Below are 18942 nucleotides of genomic sequence, written 5' to 3'. Positions count from 1 at the left end.
AGGGGCTGACCTTCACAGGTGTGTCTCTGCTGCACTCTGGGCTAGCTCAAAACTGGGAGCACACACAGCACTGTCCTTGCATGCTGACTAAATTAGAGAGAGGTCTTCACTCACTTGTATTTGCCCAGCCATGAGTCTGCCATGATGGCTCCAATGACAGGTGTGAAATAACACAATGCAGAGAAGGCATGGTACACAGCAGTGGAGAGATTCTCATCCCAGTGGAAGAAGCTTAAGAAATAGAGTGTCAAGACAGCTAAAAGGAAACAAAATAAAAATCATATCAGATAATTAATGTGTATATCTGCAGGTAAGCAGGATCATGGTGGCAAGAAAACTACTGATTTGTCTAGCAACTGAGCAGTGCTGTGGAAAGATTTGTGTTTCCAGACCTGTTCCTCATAATCTCTGACAAAGGAGAAGCTAAAATGAGATATATGAGTATCTGACATCCTTTGCTCATAAACAGTTATGTTTAGCTGAAAAACATCTTTTCTAGCTTATCTTACCTAACCTGCAGTTCTGTTTATGCACTTTTTCTATTTACAGATTAGGTGCCTGTAAGATTCAATTCCCAAACGCACTGATTGCACATCAACTATGAAAGACATCACACAGTAGAAAACCAGGTTTGATATAGAGAATTGTACAATAATTTAGACTGGAAGGTACATTTGGAGCCCTCTAGTCCCAACTTCTTCTCATCTTAGATACAGCAACAATGTTAGGATACACTGTTTATATGTGCATTCCAAAATATCAATTAACTTTGAAAGACAGCTGATACTACACCCAGCACAGCTCAGAAACACCAGTGCAGTTTGTGTAAAGACATCAGGACAGGAAAGTCACAGCCAAATACCTCTCATGCCATAGTAGGAGAAGCGCTCGCAGAACTCGTTCACCACAATGAAGGCAATGCTCAGGGGGTAGTTGGAGCCACAGAGTTTCTGTTGGAGACAAACAAGAACATATCAACGGCCAGAGCCTTCACCCCAGCAACAGATTCCCACAGTGCCTGGGTGGTGGAGAGGAGTCCAGTCCAAAAACCAAGTGCCCACAGCTGCTTGACCGGCCTGTGAGCTGGACTCAAAGGAGAGAGTGGTCCTCACAGCCTGATTAAGGCTCCCCAGTGAATCAGCTGGGCTGACATGAGCCCAGTAAGCACTGCCATGGGGATTCAGCAGCACACCATGCTTGGAGCTCCAGGAACTCCACTGGAAGGGTGCTACCAACTCTCAACTGCAATGCTAAAATCTCACTGATACCAAAAAAACACCTTTGGATGCCTTTTCTTCTGCACTCCACATAAACCACCCTGCCCCAAAACTGCTCCCTCTTCTAATATCAGACCTTGCCTCAGAAACTGGGAGACCCCAGGGATCTGCTGTCTGCTTCTGTGTGTAAAGCTGCTCCCTCTCTCAGTCTCTGCTCCTCACTTGTGCTGAGCTGTGCCACCACTCACTGCAGAAGAGCATCAGCTCTCTGTCTGACACTCCCTCAGGCATGGCATGCATTTCATATTTCAAGATTGCTGGCACAGCTATGGACAATTCAATTTATTAATCAGAACTTTTAAAAAAGGCAGTGATGAGACTGTCAAACCTGTCTAAATGTGGCCACTCTTTCCCTGAGCCTGACTTTACTGCAGCTAACATCAGCACTTCCCAAGTGAAGTACAAAGCATTAAACAGATGAGTCTTGGCATGACCCTGTGTGGGCCTCTGTCCCTCCTGCTACCCCACCGTGGTCTGAGCTAAGCAGCTTTCAGATTCCAGCTGCTTAGTGGCTCCACTGCCTCACAACAGGAAAGCAGGTTTGCACAGCACTGCCCAGCCTCTGCCAACTAGCAGCAGAGGGGCTGGCCATGGATTTGGTGAGGAATCTGGGGGGAGTGTGATGTTAACAGATGCAACTATACTTATGGATTTAAACAGCCATGGTATGGGCCAGTGAAGTGAGATGAGCTATTCACATGCATTTCTGTGCCTCATGTCAGAAATAATGAATTCCTGTATTTCTTCCCAAGTCCCAAATGCGAATAAAGTACCAAAATAGATGTGTTTATTCAGGTTTATTTTACTACCAAGAGACCTAAGGTTATTTGGATTCCCAAAGCAATGGCATCAAGTTTAGAAGAGTACAGTTTAATAACGCTGTCTTCCTCAACATTATGAAAGAGCAACAAAACAGGCAGAAAATCAAAACTCCACAACTCCCACCTCCCCCCTACTTTCCATTACTTAATCCTCTAAAGACAAATATTTTTGTCCATTTTTATATATAATATATATATTTTTCTCACCAAAGGGCTGACTTTTTATAAGAAACTCTTAACCTTGTTGCTTTACTAGAGTAAATACATAATTATCCATTTCATTTATGATTTACTCTGAAACCATTGTGATCAGCAATATGGCTTGTAAGAAAGAGTGGGCTCCCTTGGAAACTGCACTGGGGCCTCCTGCTTTTAGACTAGCCTAAAAATGGTGGCATATATAAGCTGTAAATGCACAAACACACAGCCATATGCACACACAGAATATTTTTCCCCCACAAGCTTTTCATGATAGAAGAAAATCCATAAGAGGCAGTTTATGTTTCATGTTTGTGCTGGGAGGCATTTTATGAAATTGGAAGTAAAATTGTACAACAGGGATATTTTTCTTCCTCTCCTTCCCAGACCTTACTGTACATACTCATGGCATTTAATAACATTTGGTGGAGGTACAGAGAGTAACTGTCCAAATCAGGTGGACAGGTGTCAGGAGCACTGCTGCCTGAACTCACCCCTCCACACTCAGTGCACAAGTTCCAGTGGATTTATTTGCACCGGTTTAAGGTGCAGTGACTCATTTCAGCCACTCCTGCTCTGGAATGGGCACCTCCTACAGACGAGAGGGAAAGGAGAGCAGGGGGCAGTGACTTCCCAGCTAAAGCTTCCCCAGTGCCTGAGCCACCACCCTGAGTAAGTGCTTACAAACACAGAGCAACGACTTACAAGCAGGGGTGCTTCCATCTGGCTTGTGTGTCATGAGATGGCATCAGCACGTGCAGAAACCCTCATGTATTGTCTCCACTGTATCACTGACCTGCCTGTGGCCTGCCTGGACATCCAAAAGTGGGAAGCTTTCATCCATGTGGAGAGCCAGATGCAGTTTGCTCGCTTTTGCGGAGGAGGACCGTGCTCAACAAACAGCCCCAGCAAAAGCAAGGAGGTTAAGCCTGGATTCATGAACACACTGATAGTCTGCAGTGCTTAGCTTCCACAGCAAGCCTGGGATCTGTGGGATTATGGATCTCTTAAGGATACTGTGGAAGTTGATAGACCGTGTCTTTGGAAAAAAGAAAGTTCATTTAAAGTACCCACTACAGGAGACGTTTGTTTTCAGCTCTCCTTCTTGCTGACTAATGGCAAAACAGGATAAAGATTAATATTTCCCAGGAGCTCTGGATATCCAATAGTTAATGTCTGCACAGTAATTAAAATTGAGTTAAATAGTTGGTTTGCTAATGACATGACTGCGAGTTTTAAGACCAAGTATTACATATTATCCTGCAAGTCAAAGCAGCTACAACATAAGCCAAATTCTTCCTGAATGCTATGCAGTGAACAGTTTTTAGGGGTCAAGCACTCAACAAGAATTAGCCTGAAAACCTGCACAAACATCAAAGCTGCAAGGCAGCAACACATGCACCTGACTCAGGCTTTAAATCAAAAATGTAAACTCATGGTTCTGGCACTGCAGTTGGGCTCTGTAACACTCACCAGTGGCCTGTCCTCAATCCCTGTCCTTCCTTCTGCTTTTCAGCATCTGGATGCCCTTCCCTGGGGGGTTTCATCAAACTAAACAGAGTTCAGCTCCCTCCCTCCTTTGCACAACAGCCCCATCCACTTCAGAGATCTAAGTTCTTTCCCACAAGGAAAGTAGTGTTCAGGGAAAAGGCAATAAAAACCCTTACCCTTTCCCCTAAACATTCAGACAGTTTGTGCTTTCCCTTTAAGCTGCACTTTCTTAACTTAATCAGGTTAGTGGAGGGATTTTTGCCTTGAGTTGTTAAGGCTTATTTCAACCCTCTGCAAGAAAGGGTGTTTGTCTGTAGCCAGAGCACAACAGAGGGGAGAACAGAGAGATCTTGCAATGTTTAAAACAAGCTGAGCAGAAAGCAAAGCAAAGGAAACCAGCAGTAACACTTACCGGAGATTTTTTCTGAAGAGGGAAATCTCCTTTGGGGGGATCATCTCCTGCAGAAATAAAAGTGAACAAAGTTTCCTTGGATTCGTTTCTCTGAAAAGCGTTCATCTCCCCTCTCGCCTTGTCTCCCACCATGCTATGTGGCTGTGGTGAGTTGACTGGGAAGATTTCCAACCTCAGGCACGAAGTTTGATTCAGTTTGAGTTAACCCTAATTGAGCACATTTGTGCAGCCAGGGCAGAAAGGGGAGGGAGATGCTACCAGGAAAGACAGCTCCAGAGTTCAAGAGGAGTCAGGGAACACAGACTAAATCAGTCACAGGTTGGGGCTGTCAGCACTTTGTGGCACAGACCTCCCTGTTGTTTGGCATGCCCCCAGCTATTTTACGTGCACCAGCCCAGCACGGTGCTGGATGCTGAACAGATGTGAGCTGAATAAAAATCCCAGGTCCCAGATACACCTACTGCCTGTGGATTTAGGAGCAGAGCGTGCATCTCCCTCCCAGTGTGGTAATGACAGGTTTACTCTGCAGGGATCTCATTTCACTGGAAAGCCACACATTCCAAGACATAACTACTAAAATGTTCATCACACCAAACCCTTGGACACTGGATGTCACAGATGCCTGCACTGTGTTAAATCATTTCTTTGCTACTGCAGGAGTGAAGTGACCCATGGTTCATTCCCACAGCAATTCCCTAGAATGACCTTGCCTTTTCCCATGGGACAGTTCAATCAAGCAGGCACAGCCAGCACCCAGAAGCAGCCCCAGCACCTCTCTCTCGCTTTCTATTATCCAGAGAGCTTTGGACTCCATATGACAAACGTAGCCCATCTGTGCTGGGAGTCCCTGGGTTCCCCCTGCAGCCATGTGGGCTCAGCTCCCTGCAGGTACATTTGTCCCTCCTTGCATGCCCTTCCCATGGCAATAGCGGAGCTGTTCATCTGCATTCTTGCAGTGCCAGCTGCAATTGCAGAGCAAAATTCACAACCTTCCCATAAACTATCCTCAGTGCTTGTGGCTCTGCTGTATCCTCAGCACAGTGCAGAGGTTTCTTCTTCCTCTTACACTTGGCTTCTTTAAAAGGCAAATGTTCAAAGAATTTTCCCAAATATTTCTCCCTTCTCTTCTCAGGAATGCACAGACCACACCCAGAATCCACAGCTGGTACAAGGAGTCTCCATAAACTCGTCCTTAGGGCAAGTACTGAGTTGCTGATAGTGTTTGGTTATCACAAGAACCAGGTTTGCAGCTGATGAACCAGGAAAGAGGACTTTGGTCACACCACAGATCCTTAATCTGGTTTCAGTTTTTGTTAACAAGACATGGAGAACACTTACACAAGAGAATCAGATGTGATGGACTGCACAGAAGAAGTATAATTACTGTCCATCGTGTCCTCTGGCATTGCTGCTTCTGAAAGTCCCCAGAGATCCCACCTCATCCTGCTAACTGGGCAGCTAAACATGGGGCCAGCTGGGCAGCTGACTTGGAGGCCAAACTTCAGATGGTGCCAGAAAGCTCTACCCCTTCCTTGTTTCTTTTTTATTCTACAGCAGTGGCAAAACAAGAGTTTGGTACCTCCTCTGGTACTGCCCCAAACCAGCTCCTTGTCTTCAGCCCTCCCAGTGACCTGCACACATGCACAGCCTTGCTTTTCACCTGGGTGCAGCCTCCAGGGAGGCTCCAGGTTTATCAAGCCCTTTTCATGGGCATGAGTGCTCAAAAGCAGACCCAGATGGGGGCAGAACAGGTCTTGTTCACATGGGTTCTGGGGCTCTGTCCCTACACACCAGGTTGGCACCTGCTCGAGTCCTGCAAGTCTGACCCCATGCTAGAGGCAGCAGAAATATTTCTGAGCCCTCTGCTGGCATCTCATGGCCAGGTATTTCTTTACAGCTCCCAGTAGAAACCTGCTGTATTCTGCCATACACAGGCAAGCAGAGCAAACACAGCAGCAGAGTTACTAAAGGAATAATAAAAAAGGAAGGCAGGAAATGTTTCACCATCCCTTGCACAGTGCTCCCATGCTGCTGCAGTGTGATGCCTTAACATTTTCAGCCTCCTGCAGCTATATTTCCTCTGTGTATATACAGCCCTGTGCGTCACATAAGCTAAATGATTATTTTTTTTAATGCTAGCATGAAAAACCCTATCAGTCAGTGGGATTAGCATACTACTTGTCTAATACACTGCAGAGCTGTTTAGGCCACTAGCTGCCAGAAGGTCTTCTCAGAAAGAAAGGAAGAAAAGGAATTTAAATGTCTGGCAATAAATGGTAACTTGTAGCAAACAGTAAAAACAAGTTTAGGAGAATAAAATTGCAAGCACCTCAGATACAAATACAGAATGATACTTGATAGAAGGAGACCTGTGCGACTGGACTGAAAATCAGGAAGGAATTGTACCACAAATGGAAATAAGGTGGCATTTCTGAAGACAGGTATAGACAAACAGATCAAACAGAGTGGTAGAAGTGTGCCTGCAAAGCTAAGGCACAAAATGAACCACAGCTAGCAAGGAGACATAAAAGGCAATAAGAAAAGGTGTTAGAAATGCTGTCAATATTGGAGAAAGAGGAAGGAAAATGAAAAGCTGTTTTTTAAACCAGAAAACAATCATCCAGAGAAGCCAGGAAACTTGTGTCCTTTTTGTTATTTTTACTAAAAAATTAATTGCAACAAGGTATGCAACACCTTTGAAATGAACCAGTAGGAGTATGTGTGAAATGAGATAAAAACTGCTTAAATAATATTTGGATATCTCAAATGTGCTCAGATCATCAAAGCCTCATGAAATTCACCTTCAAGTGCTGAATACCACATTGAGCCACTTCCCTTGTGAAAGGCAAAAGCAAAACAAGCATCACCACTGCCTTTAAAAAGCAGATTGTTCCTCCAGGAGTGTTCCTCCATAACAAGAGAGATACTTGATCAGATAATCCATTCAAAGCACCAAAAGGAGAATAAGGATTACAAAACAGCCATTTCAGATTGGAAAAAATTGCTCCCAAACCGGACTGTTTTATTCTTTGTTAAGTGGAGTAACAGCTAGAGCAGCTCTGTATGTGATATATCCTAACTCTGGTGCCTCTGATCTCTCACAAGGAAATAGGGTTCATATGAAATGCTCATAATAGTGGACAACTGGGAAATCCCTCTAAGAATATCAATGATTTTCCATCACATTAGGAAAGCATGAAACATGCAGGTCCTCAGCTTTCCATGAGCAAAGAAAACTTCAGCGCAGCCAGCATGGTGCTCTTGTTTGTACTCAAAAGCAGGGTGAAGAAGCCGGGGAGACAACTGGGTATGAGCCCAAAATGGTGTTGCAAAATGGGAGAAACCATTTTACAACTCTGGAATGAAAGCAATGAAATTTGGGAAAGAAGAATACCAAATGCCACTCCTTTCCATTGACAGGAAAAACAGCCAGAAGAGAACCATAATCCATTTTTGTTGAGGATAAGATGAGAGAAATAACTGATTTTTTTCAGTAAAGAATATTTGGGGCTCCTTTTTCCAATTTCCCTCTGAGTGAGGACAGATGAGCATTGGAACAGAGGTGGTGTGGCGACGTCTGTTATATAAGAATGCGTTGGGGAGTACATAAATATCAGGTCCTGTTCCAGAGCAGGCATATAGATGAGGTGCCTTCCTGAGTTTCTGTGAAAATCTTGTGCCAAACAACTTCACCTGGCAAGTGTGAAAGCAAGGACTATTTTCTGTACAATTTCCTCATTTCTGAATTATCCCTTATGCAACTGGGGAGTCTGTAGGATGATTCATGTTTACATGTTATATTCAGCTACCAGATGCCTTGCATAGCCAGAAGTTCCCATTAATACATTTTGCTATGACTTTCAGTTCATAATTTAATTTTTTTCTGGTTCCCAAATCCTCAGAAAGAGAATCTGCATTTTCACGTTGCTTTTATAATCCTCACATTCTCACTGCTCCCTGCTGCAGTACTGTGCACCTTAATCTGTTTATACTCAACTAATCTCTTCATTTTTACCTGCATTCATCTCATGGTACAATCCCTTCCTAATTTTCAGCTCAGCCACACTTGTCTTTTCATAATGAGTCTTATTTTTAATTCATATACACTGGCCATATTTTACAGCCCTTTTTCCATATTTGTATTTCTCTCCTCCTTCTCTGTTTCTGAGATAAGGTTTTAGGAAACTAGATGAATATGTGGCAGCAACACTTTGGGCTTAATGACCAGACCCTGGAAGGACATGATAACCTCTGGAGGTCTTTTCTGGCTTTTTTTCTCCAATTCTTTGATCACAAGAAAGAGCAGAGCTTAACTGATTTATACAGATCAAGAGTGGTTTCCATTGCCTGCAGACTTCTCCCAAACTTCAAAGTAATTTAAGAAAATGATGTATCCAATCATTTGAACAACCAGGAAAATATACCAGAAGCCTTCAAACCCACATCTCTCCTCTATTCACCAGCCATTACAGACTTAAAATTGTGAAGGCATTTAGATCAATACCGCTAACAATATCAAGTACCTAATCTGCATTTAAGAACCTGTCATCTGGTCACAAGTCAACCTGTAACAATCAGAGAAACTTCTCATCCCTCCTCATTCCTTTTTGCCCTCAGTTTCTCCTACTATGAGCAAGAAGAAATCTTTAAACACTTCCTCACCAGCTTGGGCTTCCTTTGCAGGCTGTGGTGTGCAGTCCCCCTCTGCCATTCCGTGCCTTGGACGTGCCCAGCTCTGCTGTGCCTGAAGATGAACCTCGTTAAGCAATCCCGGCTCTCTTTCACCCTGCTGTTAATGTTTCACTTCTCAACAGCAGTCCTTTGGCCACCACTAAAATAGTTAAACTTCCATTTATTTCTGATCTGAAGTCCTCTCTGCTCAGCTCTCAAATGTCATAGGGAATCTGCCTTTCTTGAATACAGCCTCTGAGGCTGCATGGCACCTTTCACGGATGTTCACGATCAATCACTTCACACTGCAGCTACATTATCTTTCAATAAAATTACTACTTCTGGTTGAGGATAAGGACTGACTCTGTGACTAGATAGGATCTACAGCTGTCCATAAATCCAAATTTTTGACACGGTACACTAGCTATAGAGTTGGTCTTAACTATACATGTCTTTCACTATCATAGAATCACAGAACAGTTAGGGCTGGAGGGGACTTTCAAAGTCCATCCTTTCCAACTCCTCTGCAATAAGCAGGGATATCTTGAACTAGATCAGGTTTCTCAGAGTCCTGTCAAACCTGATGGTGAATGTTTCCAGGGATGGGGAACCTAGTGAGAAGATTGGGGTTTTGAGAAGATACGGGATTTCACCAACCTTTGACAGACTGGCTTCAGTTCCCAGTTCTTCACATATTGCACAGGAAAGCAGATATAACATTGACAGATATAACATTGTCCCTCCAGACCCTTTTTCACCTTCAAGCCATGAGCTGCCTGAAGGAGAATCAATAATTTTTCAACTGCACTTCCACTGTTTACTCCTTTCTGCTTTCCCCCGTAACTGCCTGTAAACTGCTGTGACTTTCTTTCAGAGAGGCTTTAGGGAAACTCTTCTGCAGGGGAAAACCCCAGATATTTTCTGCAAACACAGAAGTAGTTTAGAGTGAGTTCAGCAATAGAGTATAATGGGGTCTCCACTACCCAACAGCATGGCCCTGAAGCCATCTGCATCCTTCACCTTTTTATTGCAGTCAAGTCCCACCTGATTCAAGGTCCTGTATCTATCATCATCACCTCAAGATAAAGTCAAGGCTTCAAACAGGCTGTCAGTTCCTGATGAACTCTGCTATTAGCTGGACATGGGATGACCAGTGGAATTGGGCAGGAGGACTAGAAAGATGCATTAGGGAAACACTGAGAGACACCTGAATTTAAGAGAGAAAAGAAGCACACAACAATAGCTACAATGTGCGATAGTGAGAAGCCTAAGCTGATCACAATCAAACTCCAAAATGAAATGAGGAATAAATTCCTACATATGATTATTCATTTGATAGAGCAACAAGGGATGCAAAGCCTGAAGTAAAAGATGAAGAACAGCATGAACAACTCATAAAAAGATGATGGCAAATCATGAGGGGCTTGTGAAAGGAGGACTGAAGCAAAAGTTTAATAATGGCTAAAAAAGAGCAGGCTGTGCACAGAAGAGATATTAAAGAAAAGATAGATGGTAAGAAGAATTTAAATCTATAATGTAGGAAGTATGGCCAGGATCCAGGGAGTATTATTCATATTATAAGAAGATACAGCATAGATAAGTACAAAGCACAGCATGGCAAAGCCAGCAGCGTGAGACTCTGGGCAAGCACTGTGAAAAACAAGCAGAAAAGACATATGAGCACTACAGGCCAGACAATGCAACAGAGAAGAAAAGCTGGAGGGAGAATAGTTTTTGGGAAAAATAAAAGGCTTCACTTGGTAATGCTTGTGACTTATATTAGAAGATTTGGGCAGGGAGAGACGAGGAACACATGAGGAAGGGCTTTTATTTCTGAACAATTATTTAAGAGGCTATCGTAGCAAGGAAAAATTAGGATTTTCCTCTTCATTGAAGGGAATGTTCAAGCAAAACACATGAGAGCATGAGAGAGCTTAGGCAGGAAATGAAGAAAACAGCACAAACAAAATACAACATGAATTTAAATTACTTTCTAGGCTCTCAAGTTGAGAGTATCACAAAACCACTGAAAAAAAAATGGAAGTTGGTTCCAGAATAAGACTTGTGGTCTTTCAGAACAGACCACTGATTAACAGTAAGTGAATACCAAGGAAAGCCATATATCGCATAGAAAATCAGGGATAATATAACTGTTCAGGCTGTCAGTAAGGAAATGGGCTATAGGACCTCTTAGATTATTTTCCAAGTATTTTCCCCTCCACTTCTAAGACGTACTTGTTGCTATGGTATAAGGTACCATGCACTGACTGGTAGCACTGGTTTCAATAAGTTCAAGACATAGAGAAAATGTACATACAGGTGCTCCAGGCAATGGAACATGTCCAGCCCCTGGGGTGTTTCTATGCTCTGCCCTTCATGATAGTCCTTTGTTGCTCCTTTATAGAAATTTCAGGCATTTTAGCAATGCTGTCCACTGCTTAGAGACAGTTCCTAATTGAAACAGTAGCTACTTTTAATGTTCATCTAGGTATGTAAAGTCAGCAACAGAGAGAGTGCTCTGGAAAAACACAAATGCAGAAAAGGAGAGCCAAGATAGGTGTGCATGTGAGCTCCATTGCTAACTCAGTGCTGTTTGTCTCTCCTAGGTGCAAGTGATGAATTCTGACTGTCACAAGGTGTGCTGGTCCCTTGGGCACCCAGTGCCACACCTGTTGGTACTGAGATACCTGTCTGTCTCAGGCTCAGCTCAGGCTCTCTGTTCAAAACCTCTGAATATCAGAGAGAGCCTGGAAACAGAAAAATCCAAACATTTACCCAGTCCACTTGCCTGGAGCTGAGGCTGGCTCATCCCCTTCCTGGTGTGGGAGGTGCTTCCCTGCAGCTGGAAGAAAGATGTATGTGGTGAGGCAGAACTTTGGAAAACACCTGAGGACCATTTGGTGTCCCAAGAACATTTTCTCCCTGGTGGTTCCAGAAGCAGAATCTCATATGGTGCCTTTCAGCAGCAGATATCTCAGAGCATCTCACTGAGCAGATAGCAGTACCTCCATTTCAAAAAGGAGTAAAAGAAGGAAGAAACATCCTGCTGAAGGGAGACTCCTCTAAAACCTCTTGCATGGCAGCCCAGCAGTCTCTCCGTTAAGCTGCCCCGCCTGCAGCATTATCAGAACAAGTGAGAAACAGCAACTGATTTGTTGTGCCACAGGCTCTGAGGGACAGCTCAGCCACTGAAGGCATCACAGCCTGCAGCAGCCTGGGTCTGAAGCAAGGCTGAAAGAACTGCATCCAGTGTCTCAGCCACCCCGTGGGTGCATTGCCAGTGCTCACTCCCAGCCTCTGGGACAGATACCGCCTTGGGAATTTCTCTTTCTGCACTGATCTCTCAGCTGACCAGTAGCTCTCTTCTGGTGGTATGTCCCACTCCCTCTCCCACCCTGCTCCTGAGTAAAATGCTGCTTTTACTGGCTTCAGTGAGGCAGTTGGTACTGAAAAACCAGAAATCCTGTAACCACTCTGTTCCTCACAGCCTGCTCACAGGGATGCCTGGAACTGAGTGGAGGGTGTCTGTTGGGCAGTGAAGGAGGGGCTACAGGATGTGACAGCAGGACCCTGGGGTTTGGTTCTGATACATTGCTTGTCAGTCCCTTGAGCACTTATTTCAAGTTTCCTAACCTTAACTGCCCTTCCTATAAAAGAAACATCAAGCAGCATAATCTCCTGTACATGTGGTGCAAGTGGTTTCATTCATTAATCTGGCTACTGAACTAAGAAAATCTCAGAGAAGGCAGGAATTCCAGTTTTTCCATTTTTTTCCATACACCCACAGTAAACAGCCTGTTTGTTGTTCTCTGCAAGTTTTCCTGTGTCAGGAGACATAATGCACTGCACAATTTCAAATCTTTGCCATCACAGAGAGGGTATTCTCACCATAACCTAGCACACAGCTGATTTTTTAGCTGTGGTTTAAGTCAGATTGCAATTGTGTAATCAGTATTTCATCAAGGCAAGCTGCCAGGGACAGAGAAGATGTAAATCCCAAAAATATATCTGTTCTGATGAAAAAACCTTCCTGATCTAATCCACAGAGATCTCAGCTCTCTGACAGCGGCCCCTCCCAGATGCAAGCACTGACAGATATGATACGACCTTCTGCATTCTAGGGTCTGTCATTTCCACTGAGATGTTAATCAGATCCTCCCCAGCCAGCTTCCTCTACCACCACACCAAGGGCCAGGCAGATTAGAGGCTCGTCCAAGATTCATTAACTCTGGTTCCCTGCATTTTCATAACAAGCTTGCAGTGCCATCCATTCTTTTCAGCCTCCCCCCGCAGTGACCAGGGGGATCAATTTGCTAACACAGTGAGTGGGAGCAGCTCTCACCAGCTCCAGGGGAAAGCAGAGTCATGTGGGTTTTCCCTGCATCAGGTCCCAGAGGAACTGGCACAGAATTGGAGATATTTTTGCTTTTTTTAATGTTGATCTAACCATAGGGTCTCCAGGGACCCTAACACTTTGTAGCACAATTCTTTTTGTTCTGGCCATCCTGCGCCCAGGGCAGTCTGTTCTCCACTGGCACTCATGACAAATCCCTCAGAGTCTGGCAGGGATAAGGGTTATATTATTGTAGAAGGAAGAATTAATCTGTGACTCTTCATCCTTATGCTAACTCCCCCCCAAAAAAGTCCTTTTTTCCTAGGAGATGAGTGGCATCTGATCCACCTGACATCAGTGGGAACCAGGAGTGCTCAGCCTTCCCTTGATGCCACCCCAGAGCACATGTTGTCTTCCTCCTGCTCAACCATGTTTCTCCCAAATCTCCAGTCTCAATACCTTAACTGGAGCACATCTTCTGGCTGTGACTGAATACTGAATTAGGCATTTGCTTTAATCCTCCTTCTCCTTTACTCCCAGCCTGTCTCCTTCCTCCTGGGATCTTGCATGGGCTTGTGCCCACCACACAACAGCTGAGTTCTGCATCACACACCTGCAAACACTCTGTGTGCTTCTCTTGTGCAAAGAGCAACCCTGAACAAGGAAATGGTTTTTCCATGGGCACACAAAACCCACTCTGGTGCTCTCCAGCTTGTGGCCACCCATAGAGCAGTGCTGAATGCACTGGGCAGCAGCATGGCACATACCCAAGCAGCAGGCAATGGTGTATATGAATACATGCACTGCAGTCTCACCTGTGGTGTGTGACAAGTGGGGATTCTGTTTCCACCCCAGCTGGTGCACAGGGGTGCTGGGGATACACTGGGACAGGCTTTGCACCCCCTTTCCACCTCCTGTGCCCACAGCTGCCTTTGCTGTCTGGCATTCAGTCTTTACATGTCTCCAAGTACTCCTTAGTAAATAGAGGAGACCACATTGTCAGAGAAATCCATTAGTGACAACATTTAATAACTCTGATAAATCCATGCCAAAAAATGCAAACACCTTTTCCACAACCTCCAGCTACTCCTATGCTACATGAGAAGGTCTAGCCATGCCAGTCCTTTAAGATGCAGACAGCCACTTGAGTGAATTGAATACATTCAATTGACTTCAAAGAACCTTAGAGTGCTCAGCAACTTGCAAGAGATTTGTTTATAGAAATAATCACTTTCAGAAGAAAAGTGTACATGGCACTTTTTCCTCTATCTCCCATTCAGTTTTACCTCTAACAATAAATCACAAGAGATTCAACATGGAATGGATTGGCATTGTATTCACCTAGAAATATTTATTTCCTGTATAAACTCAGATTAATATTAATTCTCTTCAAGATAAAGGCAGCTAGAAATAATTTGAGGGCATAAAACCAGTTTTCAGCATTCCTGACACTTCCCATTGTTAACAAACAGATGATCTTATAATGGTAAAGTCAGAGGAATAATTCCTCTCTTATACAAGGTCTGATTGACTAGACATGACAGATGGTGTTTTTATTACTTTCTGTTCTAAAAGAGGCCTCATCTAATGCAGTCCAAGCTGTGTTACGAGTCTTAACCTCCCAGATAAGCAAACGCTGTTTCATCAGGTTAATGGATCCTTACTTGATTCAGGAAGGCAATTTTCCTTAAAGTTATTCTAATCAAGTACTCAGAGCCCAAATTGTCCTGCCTGATTGACTGCCAGCAACGGGTAAATCTCTCTACTAAGAACCATATTTATTTTCAAAGAGGGAAAGCAAGTTATTATTATTATTACAGAACCAATTCTATCCTGTATTCAGGGGCTTCTCCTATACTGGCTTTTACTGCAGTTGCAGAATTAAAGACAACAGTATAGTTAATGGAGCCTTTCTCTCCATAGTTTTGTTAAATAATAGGCAGGGAAGGAAAATTAGAGAGGTGGCCTGCTGTCTATTGATACCCCCTCAATTAACTGCCCCTATGGCAATAACATGTGACCCTAACCAGCACAGAACTCCTCAAGCAGACTCACTCCAACCTGTCTCCCTTCATCTGCCCCCAGCAGCTTTGCCACTAGGCTGAGAAGCGACAGAGGACGGTCCCATTTCTAAAAGAAAAGCTGTGAAGGAAAAGCAGTGCCTGAAGGATGCTCCCTGTAAGTCCCATCTCCTGTATGGCATTTGGCTGCTCAGGTGGTTTGGTGGCACAGCTGCACGGGGGCACAGTGGCAGCACACACGAGATAAGGATGGCAGTGCCCTGCTCCTCTTTGCTGGCTCTGGCCACTCCAGGCAGAGCCCTGGAGCCCTGGGGCTGTCAGGCTGCTTACAGAAGCAGATGGGAGGCCTGACCTCTCCTACTCTCTTCCACCCACTGCAAGACTGGTCTAGCAACTAAACCCCTGTGAGGACAAGAAGAAGAGAAATCAACTCACGGCTGTCAGGAAACACACAGACCACATTGAATTATTGCATAGAAACAAGAACTGAGTCCACAACTCCTGAAAGATCAGTCAGTGCTTTTACTTCTCAATGCACATGTTAGCTTTTCACACAGCCTCACAAGCAGAATTGGTTGTCCTGATGCCCCATCAGACATTCAATATTGGATTTCCACCTCCAGAAAATCTGACCCCCAGGAGCCCTGGCTGAAGCCTCCAGAGCAGGGAAAGTGAGCTTCATTAAAAAAAAAAAAAAGTTCCTTTGCAATTTTCAGGAAAGCTGAGCTGTTCTCCCTACAGCTCTGCTGAAGTTATTGATGCCTCAAATGAAACAATCATTCTCAATAATTCTTATTTACTAGCCACCAGACTTTTAGGGTTTTGTCATGCAGAGAATTGCATTGTTATATTAAGGCAGGCATCTTAAAAACAGTGATTATTCTGCAGGAATGATAAAGCTATGGATAGCAGGTGAAAATGCTGTGCTTGAATCAGAGACTCCCAATCCAAAAATTCAGGAAGTATGGCTTGGCTCAGTCTCAAGGATCAAAAGTTTCCAAGCTTCCTCAAATGTCTCTGTTTCAGGTCCTGTCATGTAGCCTGGCACATTTCAAACACACAGCACACTTCAGGAGAGGCAGCCTTTTAAAACAGTGCTCTCCTTGAAATCATTGTGGGGCTGATTGCAGACACCTTTGGACTCAGAGCAATCACCACTGCTAATTGTTCAGAGGGGGATCAATAGAGAGGCATAACTTAAGAGCCTGTTACTTGTGGAGACAGCCTCAGGGGACAGCCCTGGAACTGTCCCCACAGTAAACACTCCCAGAAGAAGTAGGCATCCATCCCTGTTAATTACTGATGGGAAGGAAGGCATCAGAGCAGGAGGAGGAAAAGATGAGACCTTGACTCTTACTAGGTCTCCTCTGCTACACCAGTTTTATAAATGAGCAGTGTATGGTGTAGAGAACTTGTCCCTGGGCCTGATGCAAACCCCCATAAATCAAGTGAATAGACCATAAGCAAATTTCCCTCCCATCCAGTTTCCAGTGTCTAGGAACAGCTGACTCTAGCTGCTTTGGAACTGCAAAGTGGCTCCACAGCTATTGGATAAGCTGCCCCAGTGGGTTTGTCATTGCCTTTATTGAGTGTTGGGTCAGACACCACACACAGAAGTGTCTGTGATCAATGAACCCATGCTTTGCTAGTTCTCTGCACAAGAACTTATTCACAGTTAATCCAAACCAGCTTCATTCATGAAACTGGCTGGAAATCTCATCAGAACAGGCTTTGCAGAGAGATTTCTGACACTTTTGCTTCAAGCACCAGCTGAAAATAGAGAAAAAGAGACTCCAACTTCCTCTGAGTATTTTGTCAGATCTGAAGATGGGTGATCAATTCACAAAAACTAATAGCAGCTTGCTCATTTTCCGCCTTTTGCTTTTCTTTCCCCCTATGAACAGGGGTGTTTTTTCCTTAGGCTTATATGTTACTCAGAACAATTGGTCACGTAGTTTCTGAAAATCATTTCAGGTACTTAACACTATTAGTGATCCTTAATACAGGCACAACAGGACAGTACAATACAGGCACAAGAGGACAGTAAGTTGCCTTATATGCTTCCCAGATTTCCACCTGGATGAGCACACATCTTAGAAACAGGTTTGCAGTGCAGATTTGCACAACTCCCATTCTGAAGCTCTTGCATGGATATTTTGGACAATTGCCTCCAAACAGCCCACTCCCACCAACATTCCACACACAATGTCTGTCTGCTCGAGCACTCCCAGCCAGGGAACATGGGAAGAACAGGAGCACAATCCAAGTTACTTACGGAAATCTCTGCGGAGAGTCTCACACAAAGGTGTCGGCGGAGTGTCCCCAGGTGGAGGCATTTCCATGGAGAAAGCAGTGAAATGGTCCAGTGCAAAAGGAGAGCACTATGATCTGTTTAAGCTTCAGGATGTGTCCGAGATAAATCCAAGGTATGAAGTTATTTCTTCCTGTACTCACAGCAGCACTTGTATTCCATGGTAACGTACAGAGAACAAATGGCAAAACAAACTCTTGGCCTCACAGGAACATTGTTCTGTTTGTTGTCCCTGGAGACTTTCAGTTAATCTTCATCTGTGGGTTTGGCCAGAGAAATGTACTGGTGAACCTCCCCTCTCTGATTTCTCTATGCAAACTTGAAACTTCTTGAGGATTCATTAACTCTTTACTTCATCATTTCATGTATTTCAGATAGTGTTTTGTATTTTCTGTATCACTCAGTGGCTTTGTAAGTGCAGAGTTATTGGTGAGGTCCCTTCCCAACTTGCACATGTTCCAGAGCAGGGCTCAAAATAAGTAGCTGGTCATACAGAGAGGACAGACAGCTAAAACAGGTACACTGGACCTAGCTTGGCCAGACCTGGTCTCTCTCTCTCAGCTCTAGAGTTTCCTCCTTTTTTCACATTCCCTGCTGGGGAATGCAAAGCAACTCAAAGGGTTTAACTATATCAAGCCAACTTATCAAAACTGATCAGTAAGCAGAATTGATGCCATATGTTTTCAAAGAGCTCATATTCAGCTTAATGCCTAAAATTAGATTTAGGCTGTAGTGATTGACAAGCAAGTTCTCCAAAAAGCCTGAACATTTCTCAGGCACCCCCGATTTCTACTCATGCAAGAATCACTTTGCCATTCAAGCCCAGGTTGCAGTGAAACAGGAGCAAGCCAGGCAGGTAGACCCGTGTCCCTAAGGCAAAGTAACCCTGAGTGTTTTAACTGAGAAAGAAAAGAAGTTTTCACTTCCTTTAGTCTTGCCTTCATAATCTGCTGCAAAGCTGAAATTTGCTGCTCCTGAGAGCTGGCATGCAGAAGGACAGAGCCTGACACAGGTGGCTGACCAGCCATCCACCCAAGCACCCCATGCCCCATCTCCACATCACCCAAACATCTCAAATGCACCAGCAGCTTCCCCTGGTTCAGGCCCAGAGCTCCAGAAAATACAATAATTTCAGGCCAAACACTCAGGTTGCTGAACCACCTGTGGCATGTTAGTTGTGAAATAAAGATGACTGATGAGCAGTGTACGGATCACTTTAGAGGAGATAAACCAGACATTCAAGATGTTTGTGGCAGAATAATTCAGAGGACATGATAAAATGCCATTGCATTCCTTGAGATTAAAGGCCTGATTCTCCTCTCACCTACGCTCTGCATTGCCTGTGAAGCCAAACCTGTAGTAAAATGGCTTGATAGGAAGAATCTCCTCCTTGAATGTTGGCAGCAC

General features: G+C 44.2%; 1 protein-coding gene across 9 annotated transcripts in view; it reads right to left on the bottom strand.

Annotated features, from left to right (window-relative positions):
• Positions 1-17627, bottom strand: part of SLC15A2 (solute carrier family 15 member 2) — a 58528-nt gene extending 40901 nt beyond the window's left edge. For 4 of the 9 annotated variants that reach the window (XR_010441016.1, XR_010441015.1, XR_010441017.1 and 1 more), the window contains exons 1-4: positions 11659-12081; positions 4200-4246; positions 863-950; positions 115-256 (exon numbers count right to left, since the gene is read on the bottom strand). Coding sequence is in view for 6 of the 9 variants with exons in the window: in XM_064718362.1 (XP_064574432.1) it covers positions 115-256; positions 863-950; positions 4200-4246; positions 11659-11785 (404 nt within the window). In the remaining 3 variants the exon portion in view is untranslated. Of the gene's footprint in view, positions 1-114; positions 257-862; positions 951-4199; positions 4543-8861; positions 8926-11658; positions 12082-17499 lie in introns of those variants that run through there. The other 5 variants (XM_064718363.1, XM_064718365.1, XM_064718366.1 and 2 more) reach the window with 5 other exon arrangements.
• Positions 17628-18942: the final 1315 nt, after the last annotated feature.

The sequence above is a fragment of the Zonotrichia leucophrys genome, chromosome 7, assembly GCF_028769735.1.
Source record: "Zonotrichia leucophrys gambelii isolate GWCS_2022_RI chromosome 7, RI_Zleu_2.0, whole genome shotgun sequence".
NCBI classification, from domain to species: Eukaryota; Metazoa; Chordata; class Aves; order Passeriformes; family Passerellidae; genus Zonotrichia; species Zonotrichia leucophrys.
This window is presented reverse-complemented; position numbering and strand designations above follow the sequence as displayed.